The sequence below is a fragment of the Chelonia mydas genome, chromosome 6, assembly GCF_015237465.2.
Source record: "Chelonia mydas isolate rCheMyd1 chromosome 6, rCheMyd1.pri.v2, whole genome shotgun sequence".
Lineage (NCBI taxonomy): Eukaryota > Metazoa > Chordata > Testudines > Cheloniidae > Chelonia > Chelonia mydas.
The window spans coordinates 27,614,937-27,634,665 of NC_051246.2; the positions used below are offsets into that span (position 1 = coordinate 27,614,937).

The 19,729-nt window shown below is 49.0% G+C and overlaps 1 protein-coding gene across 1 annotated transcript in view; it reads right to left on the reverse strand.

The window, feature by feature from the left end:
• Positions 1 to 2,458: 2,458 nt before the first annotated feature.
• CTSD (cathepsin D) overlaps positions 2,459 to 19,729 on the reverse strand; it is a 34,120-nt gene continuing 16,849 nt past the window's right edge. Inside the window, exons 4-9 of the mRNA XM_007066612.4 lie at positions 18,676 to 18,794; positions 12,702 to 12,901; positions 10,470 to 10,592; positions 8,777 to 8,921; positions 6,447 to 6,545; positions 2,459 to 5,614 (exon numbers count right to left, since the gene is read on the reverse strand). Coding sequence (XP_007066674.1) covers positions 5,453 to 5,614; positions 6,447 to 6,545; positions 8,777 to 8,921; positions 10,470 to 10,592; positions 12,702 to 12,901; positions 18,676 to 18,794 — 848 coding nt within the window. The 3' untranslated portion in view covers positions 2,459 to 5,452. The remainder of the gene's footprint in view (positions 5,615 to 6,446; positions 6,546 to 8,776; positions 8,922 to 10,469; positions 10,593 to 12,701; positions 12,902 to 18,675; positions 18,795 to 19,729) is intronic.

The following is a 19,729-nucleotide window of genomic DNA, read 5'->3' on the forward strand; positions in this document are numbered from 1 at the left end:
AGGAGCTTCATTTTTCGTTGGGGTGTCTAGGCACCACCATAATACAAAAAGTAATAATATGGGCAAGAGGCTTAGATCATAGGTTGGATTTTTTATAAAGCTGAAAAAATGAATAGTGCTCTTCCTAGATCTGAATCCTTTAGTGTCATCCCCATTTCATACATCGTTCAACTGAGTCACAAAGACGTTGGTGTGTGACTTATCTATAGGCACACAGTGCTTCATTGATAGAGCCAGGATTATAAACTTGGGCTCTGATCTGTGGCCATTGGGGGTGTGTGTGTCTGTGTGGGTCTGCTTTATGACATATCTCCAGCACAATTAGGTCCTAACGCTGGTACAGCTGGTCACGAGAGGATTATCTTATGGTAGGTGGCTCCTTCATTGTGTACTGCCTGTGTAATATTTGCTGTACTGCCCCTCTTCCTGAGGACCACACAGTCGGGGTGCCTGGGCATTCCCTTCCTCTTGACTGTTATGTGACCGAGAGGCTCAAGAAATGGATTATGGCAGTTCTGTTCCCAGCTCTACTACTCGCCTGGTGGGTGACCTTGGCAAGGCCCATCGCCACTCTGCACCTCAGTTTCCCAATCTGTAAAATGGACATAACCACACTGCCATCCTTTGCAAAGCACTGTGAGATCTACTGCTGCTAAGAGCTAGGTGTTAGTGTTATAATGGTCAGGGGGAGCGGATGTAAATTAAAGCAGGCATTATGTCAAGCAGAACGGTGCCTACTGTGGTGGTTTCAGAGCTCCAACTTGGCTAGGTCGGGGTGGGCAAAATTTTTGGCTTGAGGGCCACATCTGGGTATGGAAATTGTGTGGCGGGCCATGAATGCTCATGAATTTGGGGGTTGGGGTGTGGGAGGGGGTGAGGGCTCTGGGGTTGGGCCAGAAATGAGGCGTTCAGGGTGCAGGAGGGGGCTCTGGGCTGGGGCAGGGGGTTGGGGTGTGTGTGTGGGGGTTCTGACTCTGGGATGGGGCTGGGGAGGAGGGGTTTGGGGTACAGGAGGGTTCTCTGGGCTGGGACCGAGGGGTTCAGAGAGTGGGAGGGGGTCAGGGGTGCAGGCTCTGGATGGTGCTTACCTCAAGCAGCTCCCGGAAGCAGCAGCATATCGTCCCGCCTTGACTCCTACGCAGAGGCATGGCCAGGCAGCTCTACACGCTGCCCCATCTGCAGGCACCGCCCCTACAGCTCCCATTGGCCATGGTTCACGGCCAGTGGGAGCTGCAGAGGCAGCATGTGGCGCCCCCTGGCTGCCACTACATGTAGGAGCCGGAGGGTGAATATGCCACTGCTTCTGGGAGCTGCATGGAGTCACGGCACGCGCAGAGCGGGACAAGCTCCCAACCCCGCTCCCCAGCTGGAGCTCTCAAGGGCCAGATTAAAACATCTGAAGGGCCGGATGAGGCCCCGTGGCCGTAGTTCGGCCACCCCTGGGCTAGGTTGTATTGGGTCAGCAATAGGTTAGCATATTGTTCTACAGAATCTCAACCTAACATTTTAATAATTTAAAAATTCAGGACAGTATGGTTCTATCCCTAATGGCTGAGAGGTAAACCTTCTGTAAGTGACACCGTTCTGCCTGCCTCTGTTTGCAGAGAGCCTGAACCAACAGGTCTGAGATGTGCACTGGCCCCTGCATCTCAAAGGCGTGTTACCTCAGATTCCCAGTGAAGATAATATAAATGTCAGCAGTGTTAAATATTTCACTCCTGCTTGAACTCACGTAAGGAAAGTGAGTAAGGAGCTCATTACGATGCTCTGCCCAATCTGCTCGGATTGACATTTCATAGCAGTGCCACAAGTGGAGTTATCACAGCTTCCTCTGCCCCACTCCTCACTCCCAGTCTGACCTGTGGAACTAGAAGGTCAGAGGGGAAGAGCAAAGCCCAGGCGGGCCTCTGAGCACCTTTAAAGGGCAGCCACGCCTGAAGACCCCAGTGGGACATTCAACCCCCAGCATGGGGAGCCTAGCCGGAGAAGCCCACCTGAACATATTTTGAACATACACACAATGTACTCGCAAAAAGAAAAGGAGTACTTGGGGCACCTTAGAGACTAACCAATTTATTTGAGCATAAGCTTTTGTGAGCTACAGCTCACTTCATCGGATGCATACTGTGGAAAATACAGAAGATGTTTTCATACACACAGACCATGAAAAAATGGGTGTTTATCACTACAAAAGGTTTTCTCTCCCCCCATCCCACTCTCCTGCTGGTAATAGCTTATCTAAAGTGATCACTCTCCTTACAATGTGTATGATAATCAAGGTGGGCCATTTCCAGCACAAATCCAGGTTTTCTCTCCCCCCGCCCCCCAACCCACTCTCCTGTTGGTAATAGCTTATCTAAAGCTATTATCAACAGGAGAGTGGGTTTTTGTTGACCTAAGTGAAATGTTCACTACACCTTGGCAATTCCAAACCACTTGAAAGAAAACAGCAACACGGTAAAGGGGAGAAAAGACATTTTCATTTCAATTTTCTATAATAAATCTAGAGACAGGAATTCTGACAGCATGTCAGATTGCCCCAAAAATAAAGTCAAAAAGCATTTCAAGCTCCGGTTGAAAAACACAAGTAAAACAACAAGGGAAAGAGACTGATTTCAGAAGCGCCACGATCTTTGCATTGCAAATGTGTTACATCAAATAAACCACTCCCCCCAGCCTGTCTTAAGATGTGTCTTTTAGGGCAACACTATGGACCAAATTCTTCCCTCAGGTATAAACGTCCTAGGGCATTATATATTTAACAGCAACTAATGTACAATGGCTCCTTCATATAATGCACTCTGCCTGTTTTGGAAGGGGTTAAAAATAGATTCTTAATACAATCTAAACTTGCAGTCAATTCCCTGCTAGAGATTTTACCTTCCACCAAATCTAATTAACGGACATCTAAAAAAAGTTCTACGTTTAAGTCACTGTATGGGATAAATTCTTCAGCTGAGAAAGGATTTAACTTTAAACTTTAAAGAGCTCTGGGCACTTGATCAGTTTGCCAGTGGGACTCTCTGGAGGGCAGCTGAGGATTTGTGTTTGATGGTTTTGGGGAACACACTGTTGTTCCCTAGCTAGGTCTTTAGGCTTTAACAGATGCCTTCAGCTTCTAATCGGAGGCTGCAGCCAAAGAGCATGCACAGACGGCAGGCCATGGTGGGAACAGCGTATTTATCACTCCTGGGGCTGTGCAGACCGACACATATATTAGCGTTACTACATTCGCACCAGTCACAGCTGCCTCAGGCAGCCCCTTCCAGGTGTCTGAGTAACAGTAATGATTGTGAGCATTAAGTATGCACCAACGAAACCCCTCCCAGTCTGAGCAGCAGAGGTTGTTATTAAAGCCTGAGTCAACGTTAGCAAACTCATCACAAGGGGTGCAATGGACTGGAAAAGGGTGGCGCTCAGCAAGCTGATGTGATGGGAATCATTTTAGATCATCTCCACCCCATTATCTCTGAACATCCTAATTAAGTGGCAGCCCTTTTCTCTCCCCAGATGGCAGGCTCAATGTTGGCTTGGTCCTGGGGAAAAGTGTATGCTCCCTAGTGTGACTAGCCTCCTATATGCCCCCAGGCACATTACTGCTCTCACTGCCTGCTGCTCCCTGGGGGAAATCCTGGCTCCATTAAAGTCAGGGGCCAAACTCCCATTGCCTTCAGGGTGGTCAGGATTTCACTCCCTACATTACTCCCAATCCTCTCACCTTACTGCTAACATTGGTGTTACACTGGCTCACACCAGGGCACGATCTGGGTCTTTGCTTTTCTTTTTCACCCTCTGTGTTGTGCTCATGCTGCATTATACAGCCCACTGAAGTCAATGAGAGTCTCCCTGTTCACTTCAGTGGGCTTTGGATCAAAGCCTTGAATAACTCTACCAAGCTCACTCTCTCCCACTTCCTCAAAACCCTACTTAAAATCCACTTTATCCTCCTTCCATCCACCACTTGCTCCTTGCAGTCCCTCCCCTGGACTACTGCCCCATGTTTGTCTTTTCTAAGGGCCCAGCTGGGTGAACAGATTTGTATACATAGCTGGTGGCTCTTAACTGGACGAGTGTGGGTCTGTGCGCATGACTGTAAGCTCTCTGGAGCGGGCAATGTGCCTCACTCTATATTTGTATAGCACAGTGTACGTTTACGTGGTTTTTAATAAGAAAAGTAAGCCAGGGTTCAGAACAGGGAGTGTAGAGTAGAAATGAATTGGCTTCCAGAGGTTCAGAGGCTTGGTAAAGAGAAGCACCTGGAACTTGAGATGCTTCCCCAAACCTCTTTGATCTGGAAGTCTTGCAAGTCTCTCGTCTGACTGCTAATAGGCTGGTTTGATCAGATCAAACACGCCATGAGTAAAATTTTCAAAAGCATCTAAAGAAAAAGCATTCAAAAGCTACTCTGAAAAAAGCATCTAAGTGACTTGAAAGCACCTAAGCCCCATTGACTGTCAGTAGGACCTAAGGCTTCTAGGTAACTTAAACGCTTTCAAAAAAATGTTACCTCCCAGATCAATAGCTCTGGACAAATTTTCCCAAACCGTAGGACTTTAAGAAAAAACCCCAACCAACCAAACTATTTCAAACCTAAGAAAAGTTTGGGTCATCTCTTATTTATCTGATCTGGTTTGCTCAGCCTTAAGCATAAAGATAGGCCGTTGCAGACATGAACTCAAAGACCATTATCAAATCCTACCATGGTACCCTTCCCGCTCCGTGAGGGTTCTACCAGCTGGAGCCCCTATTGTCATCCCTGCCAGGTGAGACACTTCAACAGGGATGGTCACACCACTTCAAGTGCTCCCATTGTGCTGCCGCACAAGAAACTCGGCTAATGTATTTTGATCCTAAACTGTCCCTTGTGCGTTTTAAGGGATGGCTCATGCAGCCATCACTTGACCACCCTCCTCAGCTCCACAAGAAAGCACATTAAAGCAGCACAAGCTCATTGAGAGCCACCAGACTATTGCTTTTCTTCCTCATGTGACTCGGAGCAGCCCTAAGATGAACTGAGCTCCCGCACCGTCATTGCTTAGAGAAGAGGAATAAGGAGAAAGTTTTCTGCATGTACATGGAATCCAGTGACCGTTACCAATGTGGGTTCTCTGCAGGAGGAGTGGAATCATCGCATGGATCTCATAAGCTGGCTCTCCTATTTGCGAGACCGGTGCTTGGAGTCATGAGAGGGCATTGTGCAGCTTCAATAGCGAATATTTAAAATGGAGCTGGAAGATCTAACAAGGCAGGGGCTGCTCTAGATTGAGTGATCCGCTACAGTTCTGATTATCACTTATTCAAGAGACGGCAAAGGGTCATTAAAAGGGCACGAATATTGTTTCCTTTTTAATTTTAAATCTATTTCCATTTCTTTTATTTCCTCATTTGCTTCCTAATCCTGGTACTCACTCTCTACAGTGTATGCGTGTGGCAGGGGTGGTGGGGCAGGTACTCAGACACATTTGGCAAAGCCAACAGAGTCATTATCACGGTCAAACACTGTGTAGTAGGGGCCAATGAATACGTCTCCCAGGATCCACAGCGGGCCCCCGGGAGGTGGGACGTCCAGGGCTGAAAATCCACTCAGGCAGATGGTCTCTCCCTGTACAGAAATCTACAGGAAAGAGTAAGAAGGTCAGTAGGAGGACGAGTCTTTCATCCCTTCCCCTGCCCTCCCACACGCTCCGCTCTAGGGCACTGATTGGTGGAACTGACTCTACGTGGGGTGAGGTATTAACCGTGATCATCATCATGATCTATCACGACAAGGACTGGCCCTGAGCTCTCCAAACCCAGTGGCAGACGGACTACAATAGTAGGAGTCACATGATGTCCTGTCCATTATTGCTCACTCTGCCTCCCTAGTTTCACCCACTGCAGGGGCTGATGGCTTTACTCAGTCGTGTCCTACAACTGCAACAAACCAGTGGAGGTCTCCATTGCTCTCTACAGACCCAGCAGCATGACAACATCCTGATTCTTCAGACTCATGCTTCTCCTGAAGTCTGGCATGCAGGGGTCCCAGCTGGAACCGTTGTGCATGGAACCAATTCTGACCACACACACAGTGGTCTCACTCTCTGTAGAGTTACTCCTGATTTAGACCAGAGTGAGCAAGGTGAGTGTCAGACTCTGTGATTGAAGCTCTGGGCTGATCCTGCTCCACGGATCATGCTTTGGAGTCTTGCCTGCTCTCTTCAAGAGAGCAGGTTATGATGCGGACTCAGAGATAGGACTGGCAAACCGCTAACCTTGCAGCAGTGAACAGGCACTATCCTGGCAGGACTCACGTGGTCACTGGGGGAAACCCCTGCTCCACTGAAGTGATAAGACGACCACTGACTTCAGAGGGGCCAGGATTTCACCATGAAAGCCCAGCCTCCTACATCTAGGTAAGAACAGCTAGCGTAGGAAAGGGAGCTGGGTAGAAGCTGCTCTGGACTCACCTTGAAGGTGTACTGTTCTCCTGTGAGCCCATAGGGCTTTCCTCCTAGCATGAGAGTGACGACGGGAAGGGACGGCACTTTATCGCAGGGGATCACGTACTGAAAAGGAAACAGCAGCAGTACACTGAAGCATAAGACCCCATGGGCACAGAAAGGCAGCTGGCTGGCAGGCTTAAGGAAAAGGGGGGTCACTAGGGGAGATGGTCAGGCCTCTCCTTCTGTGCTCAGACAACAGCCTTCTGCGGGTTAAGAGGAAAAAAAAAAAGGAAAGGAGGCAGCCTATGGTAATTAGCACCGCCTTAAATCAAATCCGAATGGGTTCCTTGCTGAGGCATGGGCCCCTTATGATCAGCAGCGCTCAGCGCAGTTCAGCGTGCAGAGTTTCAGACAGCCAGTGGGAAGACTAGATCAAGAGGCCGTGTGGTCCTGGGGGTAGCACACCGGAGCGAGAGTCAGAAGACCTTGGTTCCACTCCCAGCTCTGCCACGGATCCGCGGTGAGACCTGTGGCAAGTCACTCCATGCCTCTGCCTGGCTCTCCTCCCACCCTTTGTCTGCGGTGTCTCTTATGCCGATTCAATGGGAAATGGGACTAGAACGCAGTTGGGCTCCTTTGAAAACCCCACCCTCAGAGCTCTTCACTTTACTAAGCGCACGCATGGCGCCTATGCACAATGGGGCCCCTAGGAGCTGCTGAACTATAAAGCACAAAACACTGAATGAGCAAAGCAGGAGCAGGGGCACAAATACAGGGGTTCGAGTACCTCAATCCCTTGGCCAGCCGGGCCCCAAGTTGCTCTCCACAGACCCAGTTTTGTCAATGGGGCTTGTTAGGGGCTATGCTGGGGTATGTAATGGACGAGTATTTGTTTCATTGTATGTCTGGGGAGATTTTTCAAGGGCTTGCAACACCATATTCTTACATCCTGCCTGGGACAGCTGGGGGGTGGCTCTGTTCTAGCACTGTGGAAGCCCTTGGAGGGAGACTCTTTCAACCCCTTTTTGGCATGTCCTATTACTTGGATTGTAAATGCTTTGGAGCAGGGGGTGTCTCTTCATTAGGCATTTGTACAGCATCTAGCATAGTAGGGTTAGGCCCTTCTAGCTGCTACTGCAATAGGAATAGATGGTGTTAAACAAAAACCCCTAGAGACTATGGATAGGTGCAATCCATCTAATTATACATAAATTCTCTGCGTGCTGTTGATGGGGCCTGGAGGGAGCCAGGTCCAGAACGAATGTCACTAAATTACAGGCACCCTTATCCCTGCAGAAGTTAATAAGGCTGATAATAAGTTAATAATGCTCTATACACATTGTTCTAAAACCCTACAGAACTTAGTAGAGAAGGAGATCCTTCCTAGACCTTTATTAACCACCCTACAGAATCCTATACTGGGGACTTGATTCTCTACTAGGTTCTATAGGATGGGAAAAAAGCCCCTGGGAAGATTCTCATTGTATATTAAATCCTGTAGGACTTTTGTGCAAGTGCTCTCAAATGTGAATTTACCTCCGCCCCTTCCCCCATTGCTACAGGGAGGGGATACAGGGTCTGAACCAAAGCCTACTGAAGTCAATGGGATCAGGCCTTAATTCTTGTCCCAGCTGGCCAAGAAACAGCGTGGGAGACTATTAAACTCCAGTCCGTTTCCTCACTGGCTGCTTCGGTCTTAGTTTATCCAGAACTGGCGTGATCACGGTTCAGGGGGGCTGCGATTTCTCCATGGCAACTTGCTCCTCCCAAACAAGCAGGTCAGTTTCCAAAGCAGGAGAGAGAATCCAAGCTCATTAGCTGCGGTTCAAGACAGGGAGGAGCAGCGTGTGTCTCTCCCTCTCCCAGGCTGCTGCCCTTAATTCTCTGTATGGGGCTGTAAAGTGTACAGCACCTGGCTCGCCGTGCCAAAGGAACGGCAGGTCCCTGCCCCAAGGAGCTTGCAGTCTAGAGGCGTGACGCAGGACAGAAAGACTTAAGTGCTGATGGAACACTACCATTGGGTTTCAGGAGCTATGGGCAGGGAGAGGGAGGGGATTTGGGTCATATTAATCAGGAGGCTTTTCAGGAGTAGAAAAAGGAGAAAAGGAATCCCGCCCAAGAGGGGCTTCAGCAGAGCACAGAGAGTGGGAAGGGGCTGTAGGAGGAAAGACAGGTAGAGATGCAGGGAGGGACAGAAATAAGAGATCTACAAAGTAAGGAGAAGCTTGATGTTAACCTGTCTGAAGAGGGGAAGCCAGTGTAGAGATTCCAAGGAGTGGGGGCCCCAGTATTTTGGAATACTCTGCCCTCCCCGAGTTTCCAATGCACCACCCAGTTTCTCTGCCAGGGTTTACCTGTCCTTTGATGAGTGGCTTAGCCCCGATGGCAGCCTGCAGCGCCTTCACCTCCTTCGTTGGCCCTGTAATGAGCGAGGTTCCGGTGTCTACAATGGCTTCACAGCCCCCTTTGCACAGGGTCAGGCTGTTGGCAACATCCAGTCTGTGTGAAGAAGAAGATTCCCAGATAATAAAAGCCCTTTGTAAGTTGGAGCCCAGGTTGCAAAAATGAATCAGTTAAACAGGGGAAAAAAACCCTTAATAGGACAGTATAAAAATACTAGCAAACTTGTGTAGGGGAATTAAGAGTTAAAACTCCCAGAATATGACGAAGTATGGAAAAACCTAGGCCTTAATCCAGCAAAACACTTGAGCAAATACCTCACTTTAAGTGAATAGTCCCATCAACTTCAATGAGATCACTCATGTGATTGAAGTTATACGTACTTTGCTGGAGCACGGCCAGAGCTACATTTGCCCAGACATCTTTAATTTCTGCCTGGTATCCCATAGCTAGCTGACATGCTAAACCTGTTACCATGGTGAGTTAACCAGGATGACGACACATAAACCAGTATGTACTCTGGCACTTCCCCTGCAGAAATCTGAATCCGTTTCCACGGTGGTTTATGCAGCAGTATGTACCACTGTGGATGGCAAAGGGTTAAAAGGGTTGTGTAACATTTCCTACTTCAAAGGAAGTGTATTAGGCCGGTGAGGTGGGGACTGGTTTGGCCTTTGCAGATGTTAAGTATCACAATACTCTGCACTGTTATAAAACCTTCCTGTCAAGGATCTCAATGCACTTTGCAAACATGAAATAACTTGGGGATAATGATACTTAACCCATGTGCCAGGGAAGGGTGGGAGGCACTTGGAGATCCTTAGATCCTATCTACACTACAAAAGCTTTGCCGGTGAAGCTATACCAGCAGAGGCCCCTAGTGTAGACACAGCATATGCCCACAGGAGTTTTTCTGTTGGCATAGTGACAACACTTCCCCTAATGACATTAGCTATGCTGAAAGATGCCCTCTTCGGTCACTATCACTGCAGCTACACTGGGAGGGGGTTTACAGTCAGAGCTGTGTCAGCTGTGGCTCTTTCCACACCCCTGACTGACAAAGCTACGCCAACAAAACTTTGTAGTGTAGACCTGGTCTAGAGCTTGGAATAGAAGTCAGGGCTTCCTGGCTAACAGCCCTTTGCTTGGACCACGCAACCAGGCTCAGTCTCTCTCTCACTTCCCTGAGCAATGCAGAGTGATTACTACTGCATGCCTGTAAGAAGAGGGTCCCTTCCATCAAGTGCTGAATTCTTGGAGCCCCATTCAGACCTTACATACAAGCAACTCTGGGGCTTCGTCCCCTCTGGGAACGATAGCAATCGGTGTAGCGAGGCCCCGGGGGAGACAGGTAAAGATGCCAAAAGCCGTGATTTGGTGGGTTTACTCCTGCTTGAAGTTGGCATAAGCTGCAGCTTATAAGTGTTTGCACTGGTGGCTTGTGCCCAGCACAGAGCAGGCCTGAAAGAAAACAATGGGACTTACACCCATGTATTCAAGGGCAGAATTTATCCCATTGTCTTCCGCCTCTCTCTACTTCCCAGGGACTAATTGGCTAGGTGTGCTATGGGATTTTGAAGGGTACAGTCCAGACGTGTGTGTGAGTGACAGAGAGAGAGAGAACGCAGAAAAGGAGGTGGAACTCACTGATCCATGTGGACCTGCCAGTATGCCTTGCGTGTGACATTCACCCAGTTGAAGTCTCCGCTATAATACTTGGGGTCAGTCCCCCCCAGCAGCAGCTCCCCTCCGGGCTGAGCTGATGGGTCCCTGAAAGAGTAGAGACAGAAAATCAATTCAAGTAAAGCAGGGGGGAGGAAGACACTGCTTCTCCAAGCACGCTCATTCCACAAGGGATCCCTGTGCACTCATGCCAGGGGGTGGGAAGAAGAAAGAGCGAGCACACAGGGCACCCACATATGAAAGGTATAAAAATATTAAACCACCAACATTGTGGCTTAGGCTGTGAGGAGAGAGGGGATATAAGGGGATGTCTTAGGCTAGCTGAGGGTGGAGCCATCCTGTAACAGCTATGGATGTTGTGTTGAGACCTGGAGAAACTCACTGTATGCAAGGAAAGCGCAATGGAAGAAGGATCATTGCTCACTGACAGCCTAGACTGGCCAACTTTTTTTACCACTAGCTCCAGGACTAAAGAGACAGACACAGACAATTTCTTTATCTCCCTTGCACTTGGGGCTAGGGCAGGGGCAGAATAAGCTCTGTCACCCCATGCACTAGTACAATACCCTGCATCCAGCCAACAACATGTGTTTATGTGGGCAGGGATGCAGCTGATCAAATGATCCGTTGTTATTGCCTGACTCTTGGCCCAGAGAACCAAATTCTCCAGGTTATTTCAACACACAGATTGCAGCTGAATAGGTGTGAGGAAGCATTGCTATGGGGGATTTTTAGCCTTAACTGAACCAGAAACCCGCCCCCAATAAAGACAGTTTTCAGCCCAAGGAGTCTTGTCTCTCCCAGGTAAATGGAAAACCATGCTCAAGTCTGTAGGGGTGGTGATGGGTATGACAAAACCAGCCAACACCATGGTGTCAGGGCCTCCCGCTGCCATGATCCCAGTCCTCCCTCCGTATGGTCTTCTCCCACTCCCCTTGAAACTCACAGCCTCTCCTGGTCCACCACAGCACCACATTCAACCCCTCCTCTTAGGAACAAAGCCCCTGAATCTCCCCTCCCTCACACTGGTTTCATACCAATGTAGCTCTGTGGAGGTACTCCCAGCTGTCACTGGTGCAAGGGAGAGGAGAATCAGGCCTAAACTCCTTCAGCAAGGCCCACCAGTGATTCCCACCACAACATGCATAGGGCTAATGTGAACCAACCCAGAAGGAATCCACGACTCCTTCCCAGTCCAGAATTCGACTTTCTGCCAACATATAAGCAGCAGGTAGAGTTATGCACTGAGACCCCATTCCTCTACCCCCTAGGTAGGCATCCGGGTATACTTGGTCCTGCCTCAGTGCAGGGGGGTGGACTAGATGATCTCTGGAGGTCCCTTCCCAGGCCTACTTGGCTATGACACTGTTAACGGCACCTGTGCAAAGTGGGTGTGAAAGGCTACCATTTTGATCAGAAACAACAAGGAGTCCGGTGGCATCTGAAGAAGTGAGGTTTTTACCCACGAAAGCTTATGCTCAAATAAATCTGTTCGAGTCTTTAAGGTGCCACTGGACTCCTTGTTATTTGCATGGATACAGACTAACACGGCTACCCCCCGATGCTTGCCATTTTGATCAGATGGCATTAACACACCCACTTTACACAGGTGGAAGTGACTGCCTAAGGGGCCAGACAGGGAAGAAACTTAGGGCTGGACAAAGGAAGCTGCTAAGCATCCTCAAGTCTTTTTGGGGATGCTCATCTCCTCAAAGGATCGGGCCATTCGAGTGCTAGCGCCTCGGGGCAGGACGTGCACGGACTTTGCCCGGTGACAAACACGCTGTAGGCATTCAGGAAAGGGAAAGCTTTGCAGATGATGTAAATCAGCGGAGCTCCAGAGAACTGAAAGAATCAGGTTTTTTTTTTTTTTTTTTTTTTTTAAAAACAACAAAGCAGCTATGTCCGGAGCTCCTCAATCAGTTGCCCGATGCCAAGCAACCTGTGGGAAGTAGCTACAGCGAGAGATGAATGCTCACTCTCCCTGAAGGAGTAAGGGACCCTATTGCAGGAACAGGATTCTGGGGCCAGGCCCTCCTCGGGTGTAAAGGGATGCCAATTTCAATACAGCTGCGCCCCAATCAGCTGAGGATCTGGCCCTTGGAATGAGGGTGGGAGGACAGGAGGTGGCCCACAGGTTGGAGACAGCCAGACCCGATGTCTCAAGAATGAGCTCCGTGCCCCCCACAGCGTCACCTGTTGAGGTAGAAGGAAAAGATGTTCTTCTCCACCAGCTTCTGCTGAATGACGTTATCGAAGAAGGGTGTGACTTTGTCCACAGAGATCTTCGGGAAGGCCATACCCAGAATGCCATCGAACTTGGCAGCGATGAAGGTTATGCCAGGCTGCTTGGTTGCTTCACCAAAGATCTGGTCCTTGACAACTAAGTCACCAATCTGCGCGGGGGGGGGGGGGGGGGGGGAGAAGAGTCCACCAAAAACCAAGATGGTTAAAAAGAGACAGACAGTCTCAGAGTACCTGGGTGGGAGAAAGCACTTTCCTAGAAACAGGATGGAGTCAACGTGCGAGAGCTGTTCTCTGGTCTAGCATTGGCTAGAGAGATCTTGCCCCTTAATGCGCGCCTCACAGAGAAATCATGGGTGGATCTCAGGTCAGAACGCTATGCTACAAGTACAGGCCACTGGAGATACAACTCACATCTACTGCAGGCAGACCGACATTGGACCCTCTTAGCTCCCTGTGAATGGCATGACAGGAAATGCTTATGCTCCCTTCCCTGGATCAGACTTACTCCTCTAGCTGCTCTCTTATTTCTCTTGGCTCGCCTTCCTTGAGCCCCTCGGCTCGATCTGTGCCCCCTCCACTGAACTGAAACAGCCCAATTGCAGGTCACCGATAGCTTAGCTCCTTGGGGCAGGGAGTGTCTTTTTGTTCAGTGTTTGTACAGTGCCCAGCACAAGGGGGTTCTGGTCCAGGACTGGGGCTGCTAGGTGCTGTGGTAAGACACATAACAGTAACAATAATAAATCCCATTCTCTCCTGGGCTTTCACCTCATGGCTTCCCTGGGCCTGCGCTTTCCCGATTCTCCTCATGTCCTCAGAGTGGTTTTTTAGTAACTTCTTGGCCTCCTCTCTGCCCCACACGATTCTGTATTCTGTCCCTGCTTTGGCATCCCCTAAAGAGAGGGAGTACCTCTCCCACCCATTCCCTCACCTACCACAGTGACCACCACCCCTACTGCCCTCCTCCCTAAGCTCTGCACTAGCGTGTCCGACTCCAGTTCAGACTGGCTCTCAGGTCCCCCCCAGCCACTGGCAGTGCCGTTATCCTTCCTGTCCCCACACACATCTGGCCAGTTGCTGAGTCCTGTAGCTTCTACCTGCCCTTTCCTTGCTATCCCCTTATTGAGGTCATCCCCTGCAACCCACCCCCCGACAACCGTCTCCTGTCTGGCTTGACTGCCTCACTGCTCTCCCCCATCAAAGGCATGTCTGAAGCAACCACTGCTAATGGGAGCTTCCATTCTGACCACATCACTTCTGCTCTTTCAGTCCCTCCACCGGTTTCTGGTCACTTACTGCCTTGTATTCGAGTTCCTGTTCCTTACCCTTGAGGCCCTACAGAATCCTGTCCCCAGCCACAACTTCCCCTTGCATTCCCAACGTGCCTCCTCACCTTTCCCTTCCTTCCGCTCTCAGAGGCCACCATGCTGCCCCCTACTCCTGAAACAACCTCCCCTCCCCACCGCTCTCTTTCCTCCTTCAAAACCCAACCTACCTTATTTTCCTAGCTAGAATCTGCAGCCTCCCCTCATGAGCTGTTGCTCTGAGCCACATGTTTGTCTGTCTAGTGGGATTTGGATGGCACGTCCCTCAGTGTAGGGAAAGTTTCCCCATCTACATTTACGGCCCTACTTATGCCCTTTGAATTAGGAGACCCCAAACATTCAGAGAGCAGACACCACAGATGCTGGCTCCCACATTTCTCAGGAAAGCAGGTTATGAAATTGAGGTGGGCACTGAAGGGCTGTGTTGGGGTGGTAGGAGGGGCAAAGTGGTAATCAGACCGATGTGAATTTAAGGTCAGCAATCTTGCCAGACTCATGGCTAGAAGGACTGACATGGTGTAAAGCACTAGGAGATCAGTTTGGCCCCAGTGAAGTCAACGGAGCTATGATGATTTACACCAGATGGGGATCTGGCCTTTGGTTTCTATCTCTAGCTATTCACAAGATCTCATGGCTTAAAATGATCACAGGCAATTTTACCAATTGGACCAGGATGCTTTCAGAGTCCTAACCATCTTTCCTCAGTCCCCCCTGGTTGGGTCTGAAACTCCTATTGACGGCATTACAGTGAGATGAACTGTACTGAAAAGGAAAAGCTCAGCCTCTCTGACCTGACATCAGAAAACGATCCCTTGTAAATGACTAAAATTCCCCTAGGGTTAGATAGTGCCTTGCTCTGTGTCAGTGTGTAAGGGTGTGTGCGCAGGCCTGGTATGCGTGCAGAGAGTTCTTATTTTAACTGCACTAAGGACACTTTGTTTCAAAGTGTCATTTGCATCACAAGAGAGAAAACCCACAGAGCAGGATGTGGGACAGAAAAGACCCGAGTGACACGTCCGGTAATGCACTGAGAAGAGGGAGGTGTTTTCAGAAGTTATAAACGCACCACCACAGCACTACTTCAGTGCTTAAACAAGAGCAATGAAATATTTGATGGGCCCGATCCCCAGCTGGAGCAATGCTGATTTACGCCAGCTGGGAAGCTGACCAAAAATTGCTAACATTTTGACATGCACCAAGGTAGCCAGGCGTGCACGCACTTTCAGGCTTGAAGCCTAAGAGCATCTTTAGCAGAGCAAAGGCATTGGGTTATAGAACTTTCCCTCTTTAAGTCACTTGTTTGGCTCCCATCCAGGTACATAATGATCAAAAATCATTACTAGTGGATGCTTGGTTGGTGGCCTCGCTCCAGTTCCTTGCAGAGAAGTCTCCCGCATCACATCCTGCAATTGGCACCATAGTTAGCAGCCTCAGCAGAAAGACCAAAAACTGAAAGGGGCATGAAGGCTGAAGGCCAAATCCTCAGCAGGTGTAGGGCAGGGTAGATTCAATGACTTCAGTGGAGTGGGGTCAATTTACCCCAGCCAGGAATCTTGCCTTGAACTTGCCCTTCCTGCTGCGTGGCTAAATGAGGACTTCACTGTGCAGGGCCATCAGCCTAGCACTCAGCTGTCTGTGTTTTCTGTCCTGTTCTTGTAAAGCACCCCCTAAGCTTCCTGTGAAGCTAGAATCCCCTTGGCAGAACTTGGGATCACTAGCACTCTGGGAGGCAGAGGTTCCCCTGTTACAGCTGCATTCATCGTTTGTTACTTGGAGTACGATTCCCACCTCCATCAGGAAGTCAGAAAGTTTTCTACAAGGCTAGTGAATCATGGGAATAGGCTTCCAAGGAAGGTTGTGGAATCCTCTTCACTGGAGGTTTTTAAGACCAGATTGGACAAACACCTGTCAAGGATGATCTTGGTTGGTCCTCCCTCACTGTGTGGGGATGGACTAGAGGACCTCTTGAAGTCCCTTCCAGCCCTACATTTCTGTGTTTCTATTACCTCTCACGGGGTGTGTTTCCCTAGGATGTTCAATAAAGGTTCAGGATGCCCAGAATTACTGTTTAGGGGCAGGGGTTTAAGGGGAAAGCAGAGAAGGGAAAGTCACAGTCCTCCATTCCCTCTCAGCTAGTCAGCTGTCCTTGCCAAACACCCGCCAAGGCAGACCCACAGCTGGCAAATAGTGACTTTGATGGAGCTTTGCTGATATCAACCAGCTGAGGATCTGGCCCAGCTTGATGGCTGCATTTTAGGTCTGGGCTCAGACATTGACAGTGGCCCCCATTTCACATCTCTTGTGCATCCCAAGCCTCTCTCAGAAGTCAGTGGGAATTTGGGGTGTGCAATGAAAGCAGGAACAGGCCCAGCACGGGAAGCCACTTAGGTTCCCAGCATTTAGCGCCCCACCTCTGAGAGTGCCAGGAACCCACTGCAGTGCTCCCCTGGATTGTAAACTCAGCTCATCACAGGACAGACTTCGATCACTTCCGCACACAGGGAAGCTGAATATTGCAAGTTGCAATGGCTGCAGAGAGCCCCCCCACCCAGGCAGGCTCAGGAACAAACGAATTAAAAAGAAGGCATTCCAATGATAATTAAAAAAAGCTGCAATTTTCCTTCTGACTCATTTCACTCCCTCCATTAAACTGGAGAGCACTGAAACCTACCAACACAATCCCATAAAGCCAGCTGCTTTGGATCACCGCCCCACTCCATCATTGGAGCAGCTCATTTCAAATTGCCTCTTCATCTCTCCCGTCACCTGCGCCCAGCTCCCCCCGCTGCTCTCTCCCTGCAATCCTCCAATCCCACAAACAGCAGCCGACTGCACAGGGCAAAAGCAGACATCTCTATTGGTGCTAGACTTTTTTTTTTTTTAAACCTAACAGAAGTGAAACATTTATTGCTAAATGCAAAATGACTTCATTGGGCAACAGCCATAAAATCCTTGGAAGGGGTTTTAGTGAATCCTAGAAGCTGCAAGGTTGAAATGGAATGACTAGGGTCTAGAACAACTCTTAGAGGTGAACGTTGTGATGCCAGGGATCTAGGCATGGGAGCAGGGACAGAGAGCTAGAATGGAGGGACAGGGATAGCATTGGGCTCTGCAGATCTCCCAAGACCAGTGCAGTACTTGAGGGTGGGAATAGGGGGAGGAAAGATCTACTGGTTTTGAAGGTCAATCCTTGCTTATTGTGGGGTGGCAAATCCTCTCACTCATCCGGGCAATACTGACGGTGAATCTTAGCAAGGGGAAACCTCACTCATGGTGTCATCTGTGCGACTCTGCCCATTGAGGATTCATTCTGAATCAGTCCCAGAGTCTCCTGTTGCTTACGGGGATAACACCTGCAAGGGGACGTTCTGGCTGTAAGTCAAGTATTTCTGCACTAGTCTAGAAAAGACTCTGGCAGAGGGGAGCTAGAGTCTAGTCCAAGCCAGATGGGAAATTCAATTCAGGCTGTTCTTCTGCTCAGTGTGTGGGGGTGGGAGGAGGAGGAGAGAGAGATCCCCTTCTTTTGATACCAGCAGACTTTGTTAACCAACACTTTTCAACTGGGACAGGCACAGAAAATGCCAGTGGATTTCTGGGCCTACCTAAAATAGGTTTATAGATTATCTATTTTGCTAAGCAAGTTTAGGGCTCTCAAGCCAGCACTGAAAACTACGGCCCAGATCCTCAGAGGTATATAGGCTTCTAACTTGCATGGATTTCAACACCTTTGAGGACCTCAGCCTACGTAATTTGGAAGCCCAAGCCCCAGTGACTTTCAACAGGACTTGAGCTCTAAGTCACAGCTGTGCTTCAGAAGGCCCGGAGCCCACGTTTTCAAGAGTGATGAGTGATTTTGGGCATCTCATTTTCTGAGTGCCTCACTGGAGACACACTGAAGTAGCCTGATTTTCAGAGGGTGGATGCTCCGCACTTTCTAGTAATCAGGTCCCTTTAAGTTGTCTCAAGTTGAGTGCTGGGGGGAAAAAAAAAAAAAAAAGATGCAGTCCCTCCCCCCCAAAAAATCACAGGTCACTTGAAAGTGTAGGCCCCAAGTTTCTACACAGAAGCAAAACTAATGCAATACAGGCAATAGCAGAGCAAGCTTACCCCGGACTGCCTCAAGTCTGATATGATGGAAGTACCCCTAGTGGTGGTAGCGTAGTTTAATCTCCATTCTCACTCAATGCTTAGCCTTGCCAATGAGATCTGCCAATTGCAACGTGGACATGTGTCCCTAGGGGAGGTGGACTGAGATCCCCAACTAAGGCCCTGACTCAGCAAAGCACTTAAGCATGTGCTTATCTTTAAGGAATAGTGGGATACAGTCTTTCCTAGTGACTAGAGAACTGGACTGGGAGTCGGAAGACCTGGGGTCTATTCCTAACTACTACTGGTCTGCTGGGTGACCATCGGCAAGTTGATTCCCCTCTCTGTGCCTCAGTTTCCCCACCCTACAATACCGACCTGTGTAAAATGCTCTGAGATCTGATGAGCAGTGCTAGGTATTACTAAGTCCCATTGAAATCAAAGGCACATGCCTGAAATCTTGGCTCAACGAGGGCCTACATGGGTTGCAGAAGTGAAGTACAGTCAATACTAACCCCCACAACATCCTGGCTGAGGTATCCAGACAGGCTCCCGGTTCCATAATGGATGGCGAAAGCTGTGCCGTTCTTCTGGTATGTACTGGATTTGGAGGAGTCGTATTTGTGATGGATCACTGCAGCGAGGAATAGGAACACAGGAGGTACACACAATATGAATGCTGCTCAGCAGTTTACACAGTGCGTTGCCTGTCTGAAGCACTGGTCAGGCATTAGCTAATTAACTGAGTGGGTCAAAAAAAAAAAAAAAAAAAAAAAAAAAGCTGTCAGGAACTCCTAGAAATTAATGTCACAACCCGCCTGAGAGATGTGATAGAGGATCCCCCTTTTACAAATGGGGGGGGGGGGCGGGGGGGAGAAGCAGAGAAGTGAAGGTCACACTGAAGTCAATGGTGGAACATATATCAAGAAACTCAGGATTACCAGACTCCTAATCCCACCCTCATAGCTCCAGATCATGCTGCTTCCCCTGCTCTTAGAAGTAAATGCATGTTGAAGGAGAGGGTAAGCAGAACCCTCATTCTTACGTATGCCAATTCCAGAATGCCTTATAAAGCATTTCTAACATGCAAGCAATTCAATGATGAGATCCAATTTAGCAGTTGAATAGGATTTGGCTACCGGATTTGGAGACTAGACTACACATGGCTGATATGTCAGGGGACATTAGAAACAAAGAGAGTGATGCTCAAGTCACCATAACGGCCCCAAGAGGAAGATGCTTTGTGCTCCGGAGAGTTTGGGTGAATTTAAGTATATACAGGTATTAAAACATTAATTTTTGTATTCACTCATTTAGATCACATAGCATTTCTTTCTTAAAGGTGACCTGGAAAAGATTTTTTAAAATATAGGTTTTCTGCCCTTCTTTATAAAGATGGCCTGGAAGGTTTTAGTTTAAAAAAAATTTTAAAAAAATGGAGGGGGGGGAGAGGGAGGGAGAAGAGGGAAGAAGGATGTCTTCCCCCATTAGAGTGACCAGATAGCAGATGTGAAAAGTCAGGACAGGGAGTAGGGGGAGGTGGGGGTAATAGGCGCCTATTACAAGAAA